The 20,039-nt window shown below is 38.1% G+C and overlaps 1 protein-coding gene across 1 annotated transcript in view; it reads right to left on the reverse strand.

Annotated features, from left to right (window-relative positions):
• Window positions 1-20,039, reverse strand: part of si:dkey-288a3.2 (protein phosphatase 1 regulatory subunit 37) — a 94,965-nt gene that overhangs the window by 64,474 nt on the left and 10,452 nt on the right. Inside the window, 2 exon segments of the mRNA XM_040137329.1 lie at window positions 423-468; window positions 19,526-19,626. Coding sequence (XP_039993263.1) covers window positions 423-468; window positions 19,526-19,626 — 147 coding nt within the window.

Consider the following 20,039-nt stretch of genomic DNA (forward strand, 5'->3'; position numbering starts at 1 on the left):
TTAGCACTGGTAGTGTTTTTATTGTGGATTTCTAATGGAAGTTCTGCATTGGGTTTTCGATAAACACATGAAGATAAGTAATAGAGTGTAGCAAACAAAGGCTGTTCACACATTTTGTTCAACAAGATCATTTCCATAAATAAACACAGTTGGCTAGTCTTCAAGACTGACAGTAATTTCAAGATATTGTGTGTATGCATGTGAGGTATAATAAGTAGTATCAAACATATCACACATAACACAAGAAATGTTTTTTCAGCTAACAAAAAATAGTTAATAACTGATGTTAGTGTTTAAATGAAGTTTTTTTCCGATGCAAAAATTGTAAAATTATCTAATTCATTTTTAATTCAGTGTCTCATGAATGTCCCATAAAGTCCTCAATCATATTTAATAATGATGGAATGGGGTGTTCAGCTTACCTTTGAGATCCAGACATTTCACACTGCCACCTACACACACGCCCTGCTGAGCGAGAGAGACAGAGAGAGCGGTATAAGCAGGAGGTGTGAGGAAAAGGCGCGAACACACACACACACACACACACACACACACACACACACACACACACACACACACACACACACACACACACAAACACACACACAGACACACAGAGAAATATTTGGCAACAGCAGTGCATCATCCGTCCTCCCTGGGCTCTCTCTGCGCGGCCTCTCCATCCATGCCACACTGTACCGGTTTGATCAGGGAGGCTTATTGGACACCAGAGCATGAATTATAAATTTCACAGTTTACCGCCGCCGTTGATGGTGACACGGCATCCTAATTAACCAGTGTATAATAATTAGAAACAGCTGGTCATCAGTTGATGTGTTCATTTGCCAGAGCCACCGTTCCACATACATCTAATTTGACTGCATCAATCACCGGAGGTGGCAGATTTGTGCGGATGGCGGAAAACACAGATTTTTTTTCTACTGACAAGCAAAACAGAGAAAGAGAGCAGGGAATTTTTAAACCTCCCTTTTATGGATGATCGTAGGAAGAGGTTCTGTAACAGGGATAATTCTGACTAGGGCTGAGCTACAATATCAAGCTGGTTTTGGCTTTTTATTAAGAGGAAGGTTTGTCTTTGACAGCGACCAAAAAGTTAGTTATGTTGAAATGTAAAGGCAGTTATGTATCTGAAACGTTCTTTATCATTGACTAGGGCAGGTAGAGGTCAACAGCTGCTAAACCTGAAATAACCTGTTGTGTCTGATTTCAAATTAGGACTAAACTATAAAAACAGATTTCTGTGTGATATTGGGAGACTTTTTTTTTAGCATCAAAAATTGACAAATTTAGGGACACCGAGTATCAGCATAAAATATCAGTTAGTGGAAGACTTAGTTATGGCCCGACGTCCACCAGGGGGCCCCAAAAGTGAGCAAATTAGAACTGTGAAGATGCTTTGGTTTCCTCTCTTCATTTGTACTTTTCACAAGAATGAAGCCATACTGTTTAAGTTTTTTTTTCTGTTCATTCTATATGAATGAATTTAACCGTAGTAGGCTGATTTACACAATTACATATTACAATGCAAATATCATGCATATCATGTTAAACAATTGTTTGGGAAGTTAAAATATAGTGTTTAGCTTGCTTTAAAGGTCCTGAAAAACAATTTTCTCAATCTGATTCTTAAACTGGAATTATACGTCTCCAGGCTGCACTAAGGCTAGCGTACATGGGAGTTAATCATATATGTTAATGTTGTGGTTTCTTTTATTCTTGTATGTATTATGTTTAAATTTGTTTTCATCCATGTTTTGAACTCGACACCTGACAGGAGCTGAATAAACCAATCAGCTTGCTTGATGCATAGGTCCGCTCAATGCGTTGTTGACACTTGGGAGGTGTGCACATCAGCTCCTCTTTGAGCCTCTGTGACTTACAGTTAGTCATGACACCCTTCTCTTTATAGGTCTACTAAGATGTTTACTTGTATCTTCAGAGAAGCATAGTTCCACCATTAACTCTGAGTGATGGCTCCAACATTAACACACAATAATCTGCCCAATTGAGAACAGTTGTGACAATCTGATGTGAGAAATTTTCTTCGTTTTGTCCTCGTGACATCACATACCTCTAAGCACCAATCGGATATACCACTATTTGAATGAAAACATGATAACAGTTTTGTGCTGTTCACTAATGTTTCCAGGCCATACTCAATCAAAGCTGTTTGAACCACATTCGTAAAGTCCTAATGAAGCAGATTAGAGTTTCTAAGGGTTAAACTCTTTATAAATAGTTAAAAAATATTTTATTCCCCTAAAGTTTACCCTTAATTTTTGTTTATTTTTACATGAACATTTAATGTTATATAGAGAAACTGAAGGTTTGAAATTAAGTTGTTAGGGACTTTAAAGTTGAAATCTTGAAGATTTTCATTTAATAAATGTCTGTAAAGTCACTATCTATCACCGAATAAGGTAGCCCAATGGTGACTGAGCTTAAAGCCCACTGTTGAAAGTATTGCAATATTTATATATTCGAAGTATTACTAACTGGGTGTCTGTGGCAATATTCCCGTAAAAAATGCTTTATTAAGTTAGTGCTAATGAGTTAAAGTTACTGCAACACATGAGTTGACTTTAATTATGAAATAGTCACAGGAAATGCTATGTGATTGTCAGTGAGCTTAGCATTTACAGCTATTATTCACCAAAAATGCATCTACAAAACAAGACAACGGTCATTTTGGGCTTTTTTGGACAGTGGATCAGTTTGGAATGTTGCAGGGAGCAATGGAACAAGAAGGAGCAGCCACAGTGAGCTGTTAGATGAAGAGCTGCAGGCGACAGGCTGCACACCTCCAACGTCTCAGCGAGGTAACCAACTGCTTTCACTGTGCCCTGCTGTTAGCAGACTCAGGCCGTGCACAGCAGAAAATCAGATCACGATTGCTCACAAATCGTTGGAAAAAGGCCTATTATTGTCTGACTTCTTTATTAAAATGACAATAGTTCGTTTTGCTGCCCCGGAAATTCTGTGACCTCTAGTATCAAATGTGTTTGCTGTTACCACTGCAGGTGTCACCAAATCAACAAGGACTAAAATCTTTGATATTGCCATTTTAATATTGTTTAAGCTGGTTTGTTGTAAGTACACCACATTTCAAGCACTACCAGTGTTCATAATATTAAATAAGACTGTAAAACATAGTTTGCAGTTTCTTTTTGTTGGTTTTCATCAAGAAAATGGGGTGTGGGGTGTCCAATTCTACTTGGGGCCCTGCAAAGTCTCGTCTCGACCCTGTCACGACCTTCACAACCACACGTCAGTCAAACCCTGGCTTTCTAACTGCCTCTCCTACACCAACTCATTTTGGCTGGCTCGCTGAATTGCCGCCTTCTTATTTGTGAGCAGCGCCTTGTTTCCTCTGTCATTGCTAAATATGATTCATTGTTCAAAGGGACACAGGGAGTACAAAAGAACTTGGAAGGCTTTCCTTGCTCTGCTCTCGTGCTGCAGAGAACGGAGCAAGGCAGGAGACAAAAGAACTGCGGCCATAATGTCTTCCTGTTGAAAGAATTAGACAGATCAATGGGACATAAATTGCACTGTTTATGTATACAAGAGGCTGGTGTGTAATTGGTAGAGTTGGTTGAATATCCTCCTGTAATCATCTTAACTGAGACACACACACACACACACACACACAGACAGACACACACACACACACACAAACACACTCATGCACAAATGTATGAAGATGCACACATAAACACATATTTACTGTGTGAGAATATGTATATATGTGCAGGATGTATATATGTGTACATATGCTTTACCATACATGTTTTGTAACAGTGCTTCATGTATAATCAGAGGCTTTCAGTCACTGTAAGCTCCAATAGGAAAGAGTGGAGATATAATTTCACCTAATTTGAGTTTGATACATTTTTTGTTTGATTCCTAAGATATAAAAGATTCAAGATTATTTTTATTCGATCCATCTACTGCTTCACCCCTTTAGACCACAAAATTCCAGCTGGTGTAAAAGCATGTTTGGGGTGGTTATAGCTCGGTCCAATTCACTGATTTTGTATGCATTTCTGGTGCCCCTGAATTTTTATGTCTGTCACTGCAACAATATCGAAGGAAAAAAAGTGTCACTGTGTGCTGGCGTCCGGCTGGCAAATGCTTGTGGAACTGGTTTTTGTTTGTGGAACTGATGTTCAGAATGTGCAAGCAACTGGCTCGCTACCCATATGACACTCCCACACACACACACACACACACACACACACACACACACACACAGAAAGAGAAAGAGAGAGAAACACACATGCAGCAATTCGTCCTCCTCACAAGAAATACAGTGGCGGCTGTTTTTCATCTTAATGAATTTCTGAACTTGTTCATTCCCTCTCCGCTCGCCGCTGCCTCGTGGTGAAAGACGGAAACTGAAGGCGCCGGCTGCCAAATCAATTGATGTGTCAAGAGGGAGAGAGGACAAAACGGAGTGATAAAAAGAAAAGCATTCCCTCTCACACTCTCTTTCTGACACACACGCAGGCAGCAGGAAAAGACAGAGAGAGGCGGGATCTGGTTTCCAAACTTGACTTCCACAGAAGTCATCTCTGGTGCATTCCCTATTCTTCACTCAACCGTCCACAGCTGCTCTGCCTCTGTGGGTGGCTTTGTATTAAAAACTGTTTGAGTGCACAGTTTTTCTCCTTAGTCCATTTAATTAACTTAAAACACACACACACACACACACACACACACACACACACATATATATATCTATATATATATATATATATTTATATATATATATATATATATATATATATATTTATATATATGTATACATATTTTAACATGTATTTTCACAGCTCTTAGGGGTTAAAAATCACCCCCGCATTTTCCTTTCAGCATCTTTTCTGCAATAAAGGATAAATTATTTAAAATAACAAGACCTTTTATCTCACACCCTTTGAAAGCAGCAAATTAAAAATGTAAATTGGGAGTTAATTAATATGCAAATATATTCATTCGCTGTTAACAATTAGCAATTAAAGCTGCAGTGTGAAAGAGCACAGACAAAATTAGTAACTTCATTTATCATTTAAAAAAAGAGATCTAAAAATGTACATAAAATTCTAATTGACTTTCACAGTATTTGCCACTGTCACTGCTTTTGTTCATCCGCAGAAGTTTTGAAATACATGATAGCGGGCATTTAGCAACTTAATTAATGCCACTTTGTGTAAAATACACTGTCCCTTTAAATGGTTGATCTCAAAAATAATGTACACATTCATGTGTGTGTGTGTTTCACCATGTGTGAACAGCACGTCGTACAGCCTCAGTGCTTCAGCAGTCTGATCTGTGTGTTTGAGTGTTTTGTTCATTTAACTCCCTGCTGAATTTCCGATTCTGTAAGTTTTTTTTTTTGTTATATGGTGGTACAGGCCTAAATATCAAAGAGAGAAAACACAGAGATGGGTGATTAGTATTATTATTGAATAGTATTTACTAAAATTATCATTAAAACATAAGAGTAAGTCTATATTTACTAACAAACTGGCCACCATAGTACATTTACACTTTTTGCAAAATTTCTGAATGTGAAATGCATTCTAAAATAAAGCCATCATTTCATTCTTTCTAACTGCAGTGTTTACCAAAAACAGCCTGACGGAGGATGCCTGTGTTGAGGGATTCTGGGAGTCTTGCACCAACAGGGTCTGTTAATTGGCACAAACATCTGATTTGATTTAATCACTTTATTTCAGTCTTTAAAATAAATAATCATAACAAGTGAAACCAGACACCAGAAATGTGCCTAAGTGCATACACAACCACAGGTTTATGAATCAATGTCAACAAAGAGATTATCGCAATGACCAAAAATGTACAGGATGAAGCCAGGTTTTAATATGCCTACACTTTTTAGATTAGAGAGACTGCAAAATGTATAACTAAGTAACACAGTCCAGACAATAAATAAAAGTGGGGGCTTGAACATGGTGGGAGGAGTTACATTAGACAAGTAAAAACTTACATATGGTGTATAGTTTATACATTGGGCTGGTTCCTGTATTTTTAGACCAAATATAGTATATGAAGCCTTACAAAATAAAAGCATACAATTTAATCATATCACGTGAAACACATTTCACATGTTAATTACTTGTGGAGCACCATTTATAATATGAAAATTTACATACAGACACATACAATTTACAGATTTTTCCAATTAAATATAAGTTATGAAAATATCAATTGCACAAATAATGTCATATGTGTAACATCATTTCACATTTGAATAAGATTCAGCGTAGAATGGAAAAAAATAATCAGGAAATTTCACAGACCTTATTTTGGTGGCATGTCATAAAATTCTTAGCAGTTTGTGGTTATGCTGTGAAAATTGGATAACTGGCCGAAGTTTGAAATGTTTTTGTTTGTTTGTTTGTTTGTTTTTGTTTTGTGATTTGCTGTCCTACCCTTTCCCTTATAGGCCAGGTCAGGTGGATTGATGTTAAAATGGAAGTAGTTTGCACTTCCATTTGGTAATGAAGGATCTTTCACTGGAGTGCTCTTTCCAAAGGTTGTTAGCACCACAAAGTGGCATTTTGTTAGTAGATAAGACTCAAACTCTGTGCTCTGGGGTCAAGCAGCTAAAAAAAAAAAAAAACATTCTCTCGCAAAACATTCTTTGTTAATCTGGACCTTAATGTGGGTCTCAGTAGAATTATTGTTTTTGAATTTTCCCATAAAAGCCTTCTTGCCTTTTCTTTGTTTTTCTCATGTCTGTCTCCTTTTCCATGATGGACAGACACATAACACAATATTTCTAAAAGTACTTTATAAATAAAGTACCCTCTAATGCTGTTCATTTGGTGCACAGACCTTTCAAAAAGCATCAGATAAAAATTTCATCCCAGACACCCAGTCCACTTCAGCTCTTTCTCCACATACAGAATAAGTTTGATGATATTCCATTATATACTATTTTTAACAAGGTCACTGAGGTCAAGTGTTGACTACTAAGCCACCTCCATTCCCATGTGGTCACATGTACCATTCCATTTTCAAATGTGTGTAAAGTTGTTTAATGCAAACTCCTCCAAAGCCCCCAAATTCCAAGAAATAACAGTGAGGACTGTGAGCATCACAAAAACTGACACACTAAAGAGGGGGCTATCTACAGCAACAACAAAAAATTAAAATGTGAGCAAAAATCACATGATAAGCATATCATTTACATATGTATGCGCCTGACAGATGTAAAGACTCTTTATGAGTTGACTTGTATAATAAAGAACTTTTTTTTAAATGTGGTAATTTTCATCACACAGCCTCTCTCCTGTGTGAACCATCAGTGAGTCCAGGTCTGTAATATTGCCCTACTTACAAAAGCACTCATATTACTTGTGTAACCACCCGACCATGCAAATTCAATTCAGCCTAATAGTGCACCACCAATAGTGCATCACACAGGCCTTTCACTTTAACTGCTACTGCTCCAATTCAATTACAGGCAAAGAATGAAAAGCAGACTCTTTTACATGCAGACAAGTTTTTATCCTTTCTCAGTTATACATGCTGTTTCCCAAATGGCATTAAAACAAAATCGTGTAAAACTACACTGGAAAGGCTGTGGAGTCGATGTGTTTTAAATAAAGCATGTTGTGGCTGACAGTGTGTGCGTGTGCGTGTGTGCGTGTGTGTGTGTGTGTGTGTGGAGGTAGTCTCAGGGACAGACTGGACTGTGTTAGCGGCAGGTCCATGCTGATCCTCATCCTCACCCATACTCCCCACTTCTCATTTTTCTGTGTGATCGTTCATGGCTGCCGCTGTACACCATTTCACATGCGCCACTAAGCACCTTGTTATGCCATCTCGGCCTGTAGTGAGAGGAGCGACATATGTCCGGTCCCCCAGCTGTTTCCCGATAAACCCTCACATTCATACACATGCAGGAACACTCCTCCACCTCCTCCTCCTCCTTTCTGTGCTTTTATTTTGCATGCAAAACCTGCTAACAACCACCAAGGAAAATAGTGTGGCACTTACTCAGTGACATTTACCTCGCTGCCGACTATTCCACACACTGGGTGGGTGTGTGTGTGTGTGTGTGGTGGAGGGGGGGGTAATAACAATCAGCATGCATTTAATTTAAAAGAAAAAAATTGTCCCTTTACAATTACGCAGGCAGGGAGTGATATAGTTTTCTGTGTACTTGTGTGTCTGTGTGTGTGTGGAAGGAGATATAACAGTTGTGTTGGCAGACTTCCGCTGTGCAACATTAATGCTAATCAAAAGAGCTGAGAAAGCAGCGGTGGCCTGTAAAAACAGATTTTCTCTTGTCTTTTCATTTCTGGAGGGATTCTCTCTTTTCTCTCCCTCCTCCCCCTTCTCCACAGAGGGATTTATCCCTGGAAATTAATGTTTATAGGAATTGAATCTGACCCCATGAATTTAAGAGAGGTGCATTATCATGTAAGGCCATTTTTCCTTGGCTGTAGGATAAATAATGAAAGTTAAGTTGTAGTAATTGATTTCTCTTCAGTCCACTCAACTGAATAATCTGCAAGGGAAACAACCACTAAGCTATTCATTAGAAGATTTGCCAACATGCAACTAATTCCAAGCTTATTCTCCAAACATAATGGAAAGAATACAAACTCATAGTCAAAGCTTGCTTGATTTAGAATCCTTTTGTACTTTGAGGGTTGGAAAATACTTCACTTGAAGCCTAAAAACAACATTTTCTTTACCTCTGTAAACTGAAAGAAATAAATCAATAAATAACCCTTAGCACATTTGGGTAGAAGGAATATTGAGCCAATCTGCCTATTTAACTCCACACAAACTGATGCATGTGATCAAAATTCAAGCAGGATAAATTGTTTACCTGAATTTGTGGAGCAAGAGAGTACACTGTGATAAGAGAAGAGCAGTAATATGAAGTCGAACCAGAATTGGGCTAAAGAATAGACTAATTTCTTTCACAGGAAAAAATGAACATGAAAATGTTAGATTTTTGCTAAATCATGTCAACAAACATGACATTTTTACTATGGTATCCCTGTTAAAAAATGATTTTGGTTCTCTGATTTCATCAAAAATGAAAAGCTTAACAATACAAGTTCGCTTAAAAGAATTTCATACTTTTAACACATGACATGACATCTGCTACATGATTTAATCTACAAAATTTTTCTGTCTAATTTTAACAAGTTTCAGATGGAGACTTTACAGTATGAGGTGATAAACTGAGCACACCTTTGGGCCAGTTTCCTGAATCCGCTTTTGTTTGGTAAAATTATACTATAACACACAAATATAAAATAATGTTTTAATATCACATCAAGTTTTGTTCAGGTAGCTGTTTCCTCAGTTCGTAATGTAATTAAGAAATGGAAGTTAACAGGAACTGTGGAAGTCAAGTTGAGGTCTGGAAGACCAAGAAAACCTTCCGAGAGAACTGCTTGTAGGATTGCTACAAAGGCAAATCAAACTCGACTGCAAAAGACCTTCTGGAAGATTTAGCAGACTTTGGAGTGGTGTTGCACCGTTCTATTGTCCAGCAACACCTGCACAAATATGACCTTCATGGATGAGTCATCAGAAGAAAATCTTTCCTGCATCCTCACCACAAAATTCAGCATCAGAAGTTTGCTAAGGAACATCTAAACAAGCCTGATGCATTTTGGAAACAAACCCTGTGGACTGATGAAGTTAAAATAGAACCTTTTGGCAGCAATATGAAAAGGTATGTTTGGAGAAAAAAGGTTGCAGAATTTCCTGAAAAGAACACCTCTTCAACTGTTAAGCACTGGGGTGGATCGATCCTGCTTTGGCCTTGTGTTGCAACCAGTGGCACGGGGAACATTTCACTGGTAGAGAGAAGAATGGACTCAAATTAAATGAATTCTGGAGGCAAAAATCCCTATAAGACTGTAAAAAATCTGAAGATGAAAAGAGGATGGGCTCTACAACAGGAAATCCAGAATGGACTGTGTAGTGATGCATTCATAAAGTATTCAGACCCCTTCACGTTTTTCCACATTTTGTTATCTTGCAGCCCTATGCTGAAATCGTTTAGTTTATTTTTTGCCTCAACAATCTACACTCAATATCCAATAATGACAAAGCAAAAACAGAATTTTATAAATTTTTGCAAATTTATTAAAAAGGAAAAATTGAAATATCACACTGACATAAGTATTCAGACCCTTTATTAAGTACTTAATTGAAGCACCTTTGGCAATTACAGCTTTGAGTCTTCTTGTGTATGACGCAACCAGGTTTCCTCACCTGGATTTGGGGTTTTTCTGCCATTCTTCCCTGCAGATCCTCTCAAACTCTGTCAGGTTGGATGGGGACCCTCGGTGTACAGCCACTTTCAGGTCTCTCCAATCTAACATCTCTGGATGTTCAATTGGATTCAATTCAGGGCTCTGGCTGAGCCACTCAAGGACATTCACAGAGTTGTCCCTAAGCCACTCCTGCGTTGTCTTGGCTGTGTGCTTAGGGTCATTGTCCTGCTAGAAGATGAACCCCACACTGACGTCCTGAGCACTCTGGACCAATTTTTAATTAGGGATATCTCTGTACTTTGCTCCGTTCAGCTTTCCCAAAACCCTGAGCAACACCCCCCTAGCATAATGCTGCCACCACCATGCTTCACCGCTGGGATGGTATTGGGCATGTGGTGAGTGGTGCCTGGTTTCCCCCATGCATGACATTAGAATTGAGGCCAAACAGTTCAATCTTGGATTCATCAGACCAGAGAATCTTGTTTCACACAGTCCAAGAGTCCTTTAGGTGTTTTTTTGCAAACTCTAAGCAGACTTTCATTTGTCTTTTACTGAGGGGAGGCTTGGTTGTCCTTACGGAAGTTTCTCCCATCTCCAAACACGATATCTGGAGCTCAGCCAAAGTAACCACGGTTTCTTGGTCACCTCTCTTACCAAGGCCCCTGGGAAGAGTCCTGGTTCTTCCAGATTTATTCCATTTAAGAATTTTGGAGGCCACTGTGCACTTGGGAACCTTTAATGCAGCAGAAGGTTTTCTGTAGCCTCCCCCAGATCTGTGCCTTGACACAATCATGTCTCTGAGCTTGGTTTTTGCTCTGATGTACATTGTCAGCTGTGAGACCTTATATAGACAGGTATGTGCCTTTCCAAATCATGTCCAATGAAATGAATTCACCACAGGTGGACTCAAGATGTAGACACATCTCAAAGATGATCAAGAGAAATGGGAGGCCCCTGAGATGAATTTCAAGTGTCATATGATATACAGTTTTTTCCTTTTCAATAAATTTGCAAGCATTTCTAAGATTCTCTTTTTTTGTTTGTCATTATGGGGTACTCAATGTAGATTCAGGGAAATGGGTCTGAATACTTTCAGAATGCAATGTATATATGTGTGTGTGGGTGCGTGTGTGTGTGTGTGTGTGTGTGTGTGTGTGTGTGTGTGTGTGTGTGTGTGTGTGTGTGTGTGTGTGTGTGTGTGTGTGTGTGTGTATACTGTATATACAGTATATATGATTTATCGTTTTGTAGTTGTGTACATTGTGTACTTGGTACAGTTGTCAGTTTTTATTTTAATTTATTTTATTCAAAGATTGAAATAATGATTGAATAATGATTGATCAATCAATCAAGAAATGCCCCTCTCTCCCTAGGGAAAGATTAACCTTACAGTACCACTTGTCTTAGCTCCTAATGTGTTTCACAGTTATTTCTCAATTTTAATATAAATCACTCTAGTTAAGCTCTTCCTTTGTGCCCAAAGCAGTGTAGAGTCTGAGCTTGATCATCTCAATTACCTTTAGAATTAAGGAGTGAACCAAACAGAAACATACAGACTTCACAGTTTGCACAGTGAAATCGCAGAGTTTAAGCATGGTGGCCTTAGACCCCGCTGGCTCCAGCCTATTATTGTTTACCACTTCTATGAAAATGTCACCAAGAGCAATAGTGTTTTATCCACTTACAACATTTCAAAGGAGTGCAAAGGGGCCCAGGGGTACACTAAAAAAAAAGCTTTAAATAGTCTTCAGCGCTGGTCCTTGGGGGAATTGCCCTCGCCTGAAAAGACCTAATTTAATAAATTTGCTCTTTAGGCATTCATCTTTTCGTTTTGCATCGTCTTATTATGAATTCATTCGCATGCAGCCCTTTTGGTCTAAATATTGCCCCTCTTAGCTAATGCTTAACCATACATATTTTACTCTTTCAGGAGGACCACCTACATTTGTTTCCAATGCATCTGGGTTCATTAGCACCTCAGAGATAATACGCCGGCTGTACGCTTAATGTAAGCACTGCTAAGTCTCTAATTTTCCACAAATAATTCCCCTTGATCTCAAGTGAAATTTATGCAGGGGGGTGGGGGTGGGGTGGGAAGTGAGCAGTATGCTTTAACATGGCTGGTCCAAGTAAAGTGAGTATGTACATAAAATGAATTATAAATGGCAGGCTGTGTGTGGCTAAGAGAGAATAAGTTAGTTTACTTTATTGGAGAGAGAGAGTGAGAGATTGTGTGTGCGCCACAGAGAAAGAGGAAAACAAACAAACAAACAAAACTTAGTATAGTCCTTGTTGAAATTATTGGAATCCCTTGATTTTAAGTACAAAATTTTGAATATCTGCAGAAATAAATGCAAATTAACCAATTTTGTATAATCAGAATATTTAATAAAATGTCAAAGGTAATAAACAACAACAAAAACAACAAAGTTATTTCATATACTGAAATACAATCATAAAATGTAGGCTTTACACAATTATTTTTAATTTTCAGTGTTCATATGACCTGAATTAACCAATGAATGATGGTTTTACTACATAAAAAGGGGCTGATTGTTTCCAGGTTCTTATTCATGATAGCAAAGACAAGGAAGCTGTCTGAGAGCATCAGTAATGCTATTATCAAAAAATATAACAACTCCAAAGGCTACAAAGCAAATGCCAAAGATCTTGAAATCCCTGTTTCAACAGTTCGTAATGTGATCAAGAAGTTTCACGGTCATTAAACAAAGACATTTCCAGGACATGGCATTAAGGAGAAACTCAATGAGAGAGGTCTGCAACTGTTGATGTGGATTTTGGAAAAAAACACCACGCAAGACATCTAAAGAGCTTCAGGCTGACCTGGAGCAATTTGGAGTGGCGGTTTCAGCCAGTACTATACAACGCACACGAAGACCAAGGGGGGATCCATGGGCAAATACCAAGGAGGACACCACTATTGAAAGAACAGCACAAAAAGGCAAGACTAAAGTTTGCAAAAATTTTCATAGATGAGCCAAAGTCTTTCTGGGATAATGTTCTATGGGCAGATGAAACCAAAGTAGAGCTCTTTGGGAATTCAGTGCATTTGTTTGTTTATAGGCGATGAAATGAAGCCCATAAGGAACAGAACACCCTACCTACAGTAAAACATGGTGGATGTTCTATCATGCTGTGGGGCTGCTTTGCTGCCTCTGGTACTGGAGGCATTGAATGTATCAAAGGCATGATGAAATCATGAGATTACAAAGGCATTTTAGAGTGAAATGTTTTACCCAGTGTCGCCTCAAACTTTTGAGTTTGAGGCGAAGGTCTTGGGTCTTTCAGCAGGACAATGACCCAAAGCACACATCCAGCAGCACAAAAGAATGGTTGAAAAGGGAAAGATGGACTGTTTTAAACTGACCAGCAATGAGTCCTGACCTAAATGCCACTGAAAACATTTGGACAAGGCTGAAAACTGCCGTTGCAAAAAGGACTCCTTCAAACTGACAGCTTGACCACATAGCAATGGAGGAGTGGCAGAAACTACCAGTAGACAGGTGCAAGAAGTTTCTAGATGGCTACAAGAAACAATTAGAGGCTGTAATTGTTGCCAAAGATTCTGCAATGAAATATCAGTGAATACTTGGGTCTGGGGTACATTTTTTGTATGTATTATTTCACTATCATGCAAGTTTTGTTTTTTAAGTTTTCTTTTGTTCAGTAACCTTAGACATTGTATTTAAATATTTTGATTATACAAACTTGGTTAATTTTAATTCAGTTTTTGAAGATATTCTAAATTCTGTACTTAAAAAATAGTGGTGCCAATCATTTTAACCAAGACTGTGTATGGCTCGACAGCCCTTTATCTGTTTGCTTCTCTCCTACTCTCTGTGCTCACATATAAGTATTTTTATTACAGCCAAATTGACAATAAAGCTGTTCTCATGTAAATTTTTTTCTGTTGTCAGACAACAGAAAAAGTATGAAATAGTGACTGAATTGCAGCCCATTAAGACCACATGTTAAGCAGCAGTCAGTTCCAAGCCATTTCCAAGCTGCTGCTCTTCACTGCTAAAATCCTTATTTTATAACAGTGACGTCATCTGACAAAATCACCATACACATAAGTTAACAACAATGACTGTGCTGTGATTTTGACTATATTTACTTGTAAATTGATCACTTTGAGAGAAATTTATAAGCTCATTCACGTGTATGCATCTGCCATGCGGTCAATTGAACGAAATACATAGAAAGGTGTGCCTGCGAAGGGGGGCCTGACATTGCACTCACGGGGGAAATACTGACGATTCTATTCTACGGAAAGTAGCTAAGGTTTATCCGAAAAGTTGTAGATTTGTCACTAGGTGCTTTTGTGAAGAAAAGTCCCTAAAGGGATGTGAAAAGTCGGTAAATCTAGTGAGAAAGGTTCTAAGTTGTCAATACTGCATGTAAACGCCACCCTGATGATGCAATAGAAACTGTTTGCGCCAATTCATTTTGAAAGAGCAACGGCCGGTGGGGAAACTCCAACACTCAGTTGATCAACCTATGGTGTAACTTTATCACTCACTCACTAACTCAGTCACGGACATTCACGTTCCTAGGGCTGGCGTCACTGTTGCATTACAGCCAAACATATTAAGATAGCTCAAGAATCTGATGCAAGTGCAAATGTGATGTATGTGTTCAAAGTTAGAGACCAAATTGGGATGTCTGATACCAGTAAACCTTATGCAGAATTAAACATTTTTAGGGATACATCTACCCATATACTGTAGATACAGTATATCATGATTTTCTTTTTCATGTATTTTATTTTCTGTCGTGTTGAATATTGTAAATAGAGATTACATAATTAAGACAAACGGAGGGATTTTTTTTCTAAATGTGTGTTCAAAATGAATGTGAGACAAGTTTTTGAGGCAGTGCAATAGAATACAAAGTCAATGGACAGACGTGTGTGGGCACGATTAGAAGCACATTCACCGGGGTTCGCACAAACTGAGGCAAGGATACAAACATGTGAGCTGAAACTATTTCAACTTAAGTTACAAATGGTCCAATTTTTCAGGCTTTATAACTCTCTTCCATAAAGCGAAAAAGCAAATTGGCAGAAACAATAGGAGTTCCTGTTGCTAGCTTACAGCTAACGTCTGTACATTTGGTACACTGTCTGTTTGGGCCAAATAAAAGTAGATCTTAGAGTCTTTGAGTTGCTTTGGGTGGTGCTAGCATATTTTCGAAGTTCAATTCACAATTAATGACATTCTTTGGCATTTCAAGTGTGTGACTGGTAAAAGTGAACTTATTGTTCATTCGGAACAAAAACAAAACTTCATTACAAAAAAAGCAAAGGGCTGTGTTAATGAGCGCTATGAGACAGAATGCGATCTGGGAGGCTGGCGATTTGAGAAATACTTATTTACCTACTTAGTCCTTCAGACTCTTAGATATAATAGAAGGCTGAAGGATTACAAGATATCAAAACACTGCACAGTGGTTTATAAACTACAGAATGAGACAGGATTTTACAGCCCTGGAAAATTTTTACAATGGCCATCATTTTATCCCCTATTTTGATGATTGTGAGGTAAACAGTAAAAATACACATATGCTGTTCATATTACAAGGTTTCCTTTTTTTTGGGTGACCCAGAGAGCCAGTTATGGGTATAATGGTACACAAAATCCACTAATGCAGATTATTCCATTTACTGTTGTCGCTCTACTTACAATATCTATTAAAGGTATAAAATGCCCCCCAAAATAATAAAAAATAATAATTAGAATGTTTTGTAGTTTTTATTGCGTTTAATACCGAATCGAAGAAAGTCACTTACTAAACTAAACATCCTGTACCAAACAATAAACGTACCATTGCACCCCAGGTGCCAACACAGTGGTCTCTTTGCAATGATTGATGGGGCTGTGTTTTTTCATGCAGTGCTTTTGTCAGTCTGAATGCAGTTTTTATCTTTAAAATAATGATGTCTTACCCTGATTTACAAAATTAATCAATTTATAATTGTTGTTTTTTCTATCAAAACGAGCACTTTGATGTTACACATCATAAAAATTCACAGTAAATGTGTTTTTGAAACAAGAATAACAACACAATAGAAAGAAGAAATTAAGATTTGCTAAAAGAAAGAAAATAGATTATCATTGGGTAAATCACTGCTACGATAAATATCTATAAATGAAAAATTGCCTCTCCCTCAATTTTAACTTACATAAAGTGTCATTCACCATCCTCTGTGTGTGTGTGTGTGTGTGTGTGTGTGTGTGTGTGTGTGTGCTGTTGTTTACATGTGTAAATTATTTGCATTCACACTAAGTTGAGCTGTACCTAGCAGTTAACCTGCTCTTAGTCTGTTGTGTGGAGTGGAGATGCTGCACCAAATGATTCAAATTATCCAGGGGATTTTAGTTCGTGTGTATACATACTCACTGTGTCAGAGTTAGTGTGGATGCATATAGTATGTACTGGTGCTCCACAATCAGTATTTATTTTTATCTGTAAGCTTCTACTATACTGTGCATGAAAATGCGTTTTAAAATAAAATCTTAAGTTTATCATCAGATATATTCTGACAAGATGCGGGGGGTTAGTATTTCATTTCTATTGATCTTGCACCAGGTTGTAGCGTTGATATTGATCCTTTTTGCAGTGCTGTAATATAATTGCAGTTACAGTACAGTTATTTTATGAGCAGAGTTTCTGATGTTACATAGAAGAACAGGGTTGCACAAACTTTTTTAAAGCAATACTTCAATTTGTGGTGACAGTTTCCCTATCTATTGGAGTTTAGACCCTCAGTTTTAGGATCAGCTGTCTCTGTTTACACTATAAGCCTCTTGTAAACATCACGTTAAAAGTTAGAATCTTTTGGACTGTCATTATATCAAACCTAAATGTGAATACTTTTATACCATTGCAAAGTTTGTTTGCTCCCCCAATGTTTGATACTGTACATGTGTACATATGAAAATGTGCTTGCTGTTGCCACTGGTGTCACCAAATCAACTAGGACAGAAACTTCAAGTACAATCAAATTGGTAGAAGGTACATGAGAATGCAATATTTTACACAATAACATGCTTAACATCATGCACCTGCAACCTTGTTGCTGTAGGTGTAGTGTGTGCCACCCATTCTGGATGGTTTGTCTTTGATCTCTTGTGACTTTGATTAAACCTCATTTGTATGTTACTTTGGACAAAAGGTTGTAGCAAATAAATAAATGTAAAGTTAAAGGATAGGTTCACAATTTTTCTAGTCTGTCTTAAATCAATAGTCAGGCGCTTATTGAACGAGGTTTTTCCTACTGTAGTTGTTCCTGTTGTTTATACTGGCCATTTAAAGATCCCCTCCTGTGAATGGAAGTGATGAGGAACAAAATCCAAAGTCCTTATTTCAACAGCCACAAGTTACAAAAATTAAGTGGGTGTCTTCCAAAGTTACAGTGTTTTTAGAACAAAATTCACAAAATCGAGATTTCCTGGACAATGTTTTGTGTTTAGCTGCAGTGGAGACATGGTAACCCAAAGAGGGAATTTTGTACTATAAAGTCTGTAACTCTGGAAGGTATCAACTTGAATTGTCTAACTCACACTGCTGAAGCCTCATATTAACTTCAGATAAACACTGGAAGAATGAGGGCTGTGGATTTTGTCCCCGATCAGTTCCACTGAAAGGGATCTTTTAATGGCCAGTATGAACAGAAGGAAAAGCTGTTTCATTGTCCGTACATGAAGATGAATATTGTTTTAATACAGATTTTAATTCATTTTTAATTTTTAGATTTTTTTAATTCCAAACCCTTCCTTTCAAGCCATCCTGGAAATATCATGTTCTTATTGTTGAACATAATAAAATATCGTTAATAAAAACGTTGACAAAAAATTATGGAAAAGTTTTAAAGAGGAATAAATAGGGGGGCCCAGTAGCGTAATGGTTAAGGGCGCATACCATATAACTGCAAGCTCCATGGTTTGACTCCTGGCCAGGGGACCCTTGCTTCATGTCATACCCCTTTCTCTCCCCATGCGTCCTGTCTATCTATAAAAATAAATAAAAAAATATGGACAAATAGCAAAATGAGTATGAATAAGTAACAAATTAGCAGGGCAAAGTGTTCTTCTTGAATGTCGAATCTGTTTTAGTTCAGGAAAACGCAAGAATGTGCATTCATCGGATTCAAGGGGTTGCCTAGCAACACTAATCTTAGTTCACCTGTCATTAGGTGTGGTATCCTTGTCTGGTATTTACTAAATCATTTAATATCTGCTCATTTCTACGGAGAGTAAAAGATGTGTGTATAATGGTGATAACATGTATGTGAGATGTCTCAAGTTTTTTTCCCAGCTTTAGTGACATGCACAGAATGAAAAAAAAAAAAAAACATGAAAAAAATCATTACCTACTAAACAGGTGACTGGTTTGAGACACACCCACGATACCCATGTTGATATTGAGCATAAAAATGTGTCAATGGGGCCAAGAGGTTGCCCGTCTACAGGCTGTTACTTCAGAACAGCCTTCTATAAACAGATGCCTTGTAATGAAGTTTATCTTATACTTTCAAACCACACAACTTTTGCCCAGTTTGCCTGTACCAGACACATTTTTGAGATCTGAGAGAAGAAACATTCAGTTGGCACAAAATTCTAAGACACGTCTTGACATTGCAGCGAGCTTTTCCAGACACTACGACATTTATCAAACATGTTTTATTTTGCCAGAGTCAAAAACAGAATGCGCTTGTTGTTGCACACATTGGAGATGAGCATTATCCAATGACAGTGAAACAGAAAGGAGGGAGGCAGTGGACACACGCATGCATGCACGTATGCAAGCACGCACGCACACACGCACAAAGTGACTTTTCACGTTTTTACCGATTTCCAAAAACAGACCCAGACCTCTCCAACTGGAATAATCTCAAAACTACTACAACACATCTAAGATCAGTTGTCTAAGTTGTGCACCCCCTCATCACCACGAAGATCTTCTTGTATGACTAATACACCAGTTCTGATATTTTGAAAGTCTTGTGGACTGTGTTAGCTTTTTAGTCCATCTCATTTAGTTAAAACATTTCGCAAATTCTTCCTCAGGGATAAACATTTTGGTAACAACAGAAACTTAGTCAGCCACTGACTGAGCACCACCCAAAGAAATTCAGACTTCAACAGTAAATCAACAATGCAATTTGACTGACATATACAAAAAAAGCATTGATATGTGAAGCAGTATACCTGAAGCTGTTGCAGGATGCGTGCTCTCGGTTGGACCTGGTGTCTGCTGCAGCTCTGCTGGTAGGCCACCATTACCTCTGTCAAGGTGAGGCAGCTGTCAGCTAAAATAGAAGAATACAATCATTGACTGCTTTAATGTCTGTGCATCCCAGTGAGCCACATGCAACCATTCAAAAGTGCTTAACAAGCACAGAAATGCCATACGGTAAACTGTGCTGTGCCGTGCCGTGCCGTGCCATGTGTGTGTGTGTGTGTGTGTGTGTGTGTGTGTTTGGACGCACTACGGGGAAGATGGCAGTCAGTGAGAAGTGACAAGGACATGAATGTCTGTATATTGATAAATCAACAATTCAGGCAACTTGATTCATCAACTAAGCCGTATGGGATGGGACATTCCAAATGTGAGAGACTGCAGAGGATTTTTATGACTGAAATATGTAAACGTTTTGATCTTTGTGTATCCTTCAAAAGCTGGATTGCATTTCATACATTTTTAGCTCTTTACATCTTAAGG

Source organism: Xiphias gladius, chromosome 10, assembly GCF_016859285.1.
Source record: "Xiphias gladius isolate SHS-SW01 ecotype Sanya breed wild chromosome 10, ASM1685928v1, whole genome shotgun sequence".
In the NCBI taxonomy this organism is placed as follows: Eukaryota; Metazoa; Chordata; class Actinopteri; order Istiophoriformes; family Xiphiidae; genus Xiphias; species Xiphias gladius.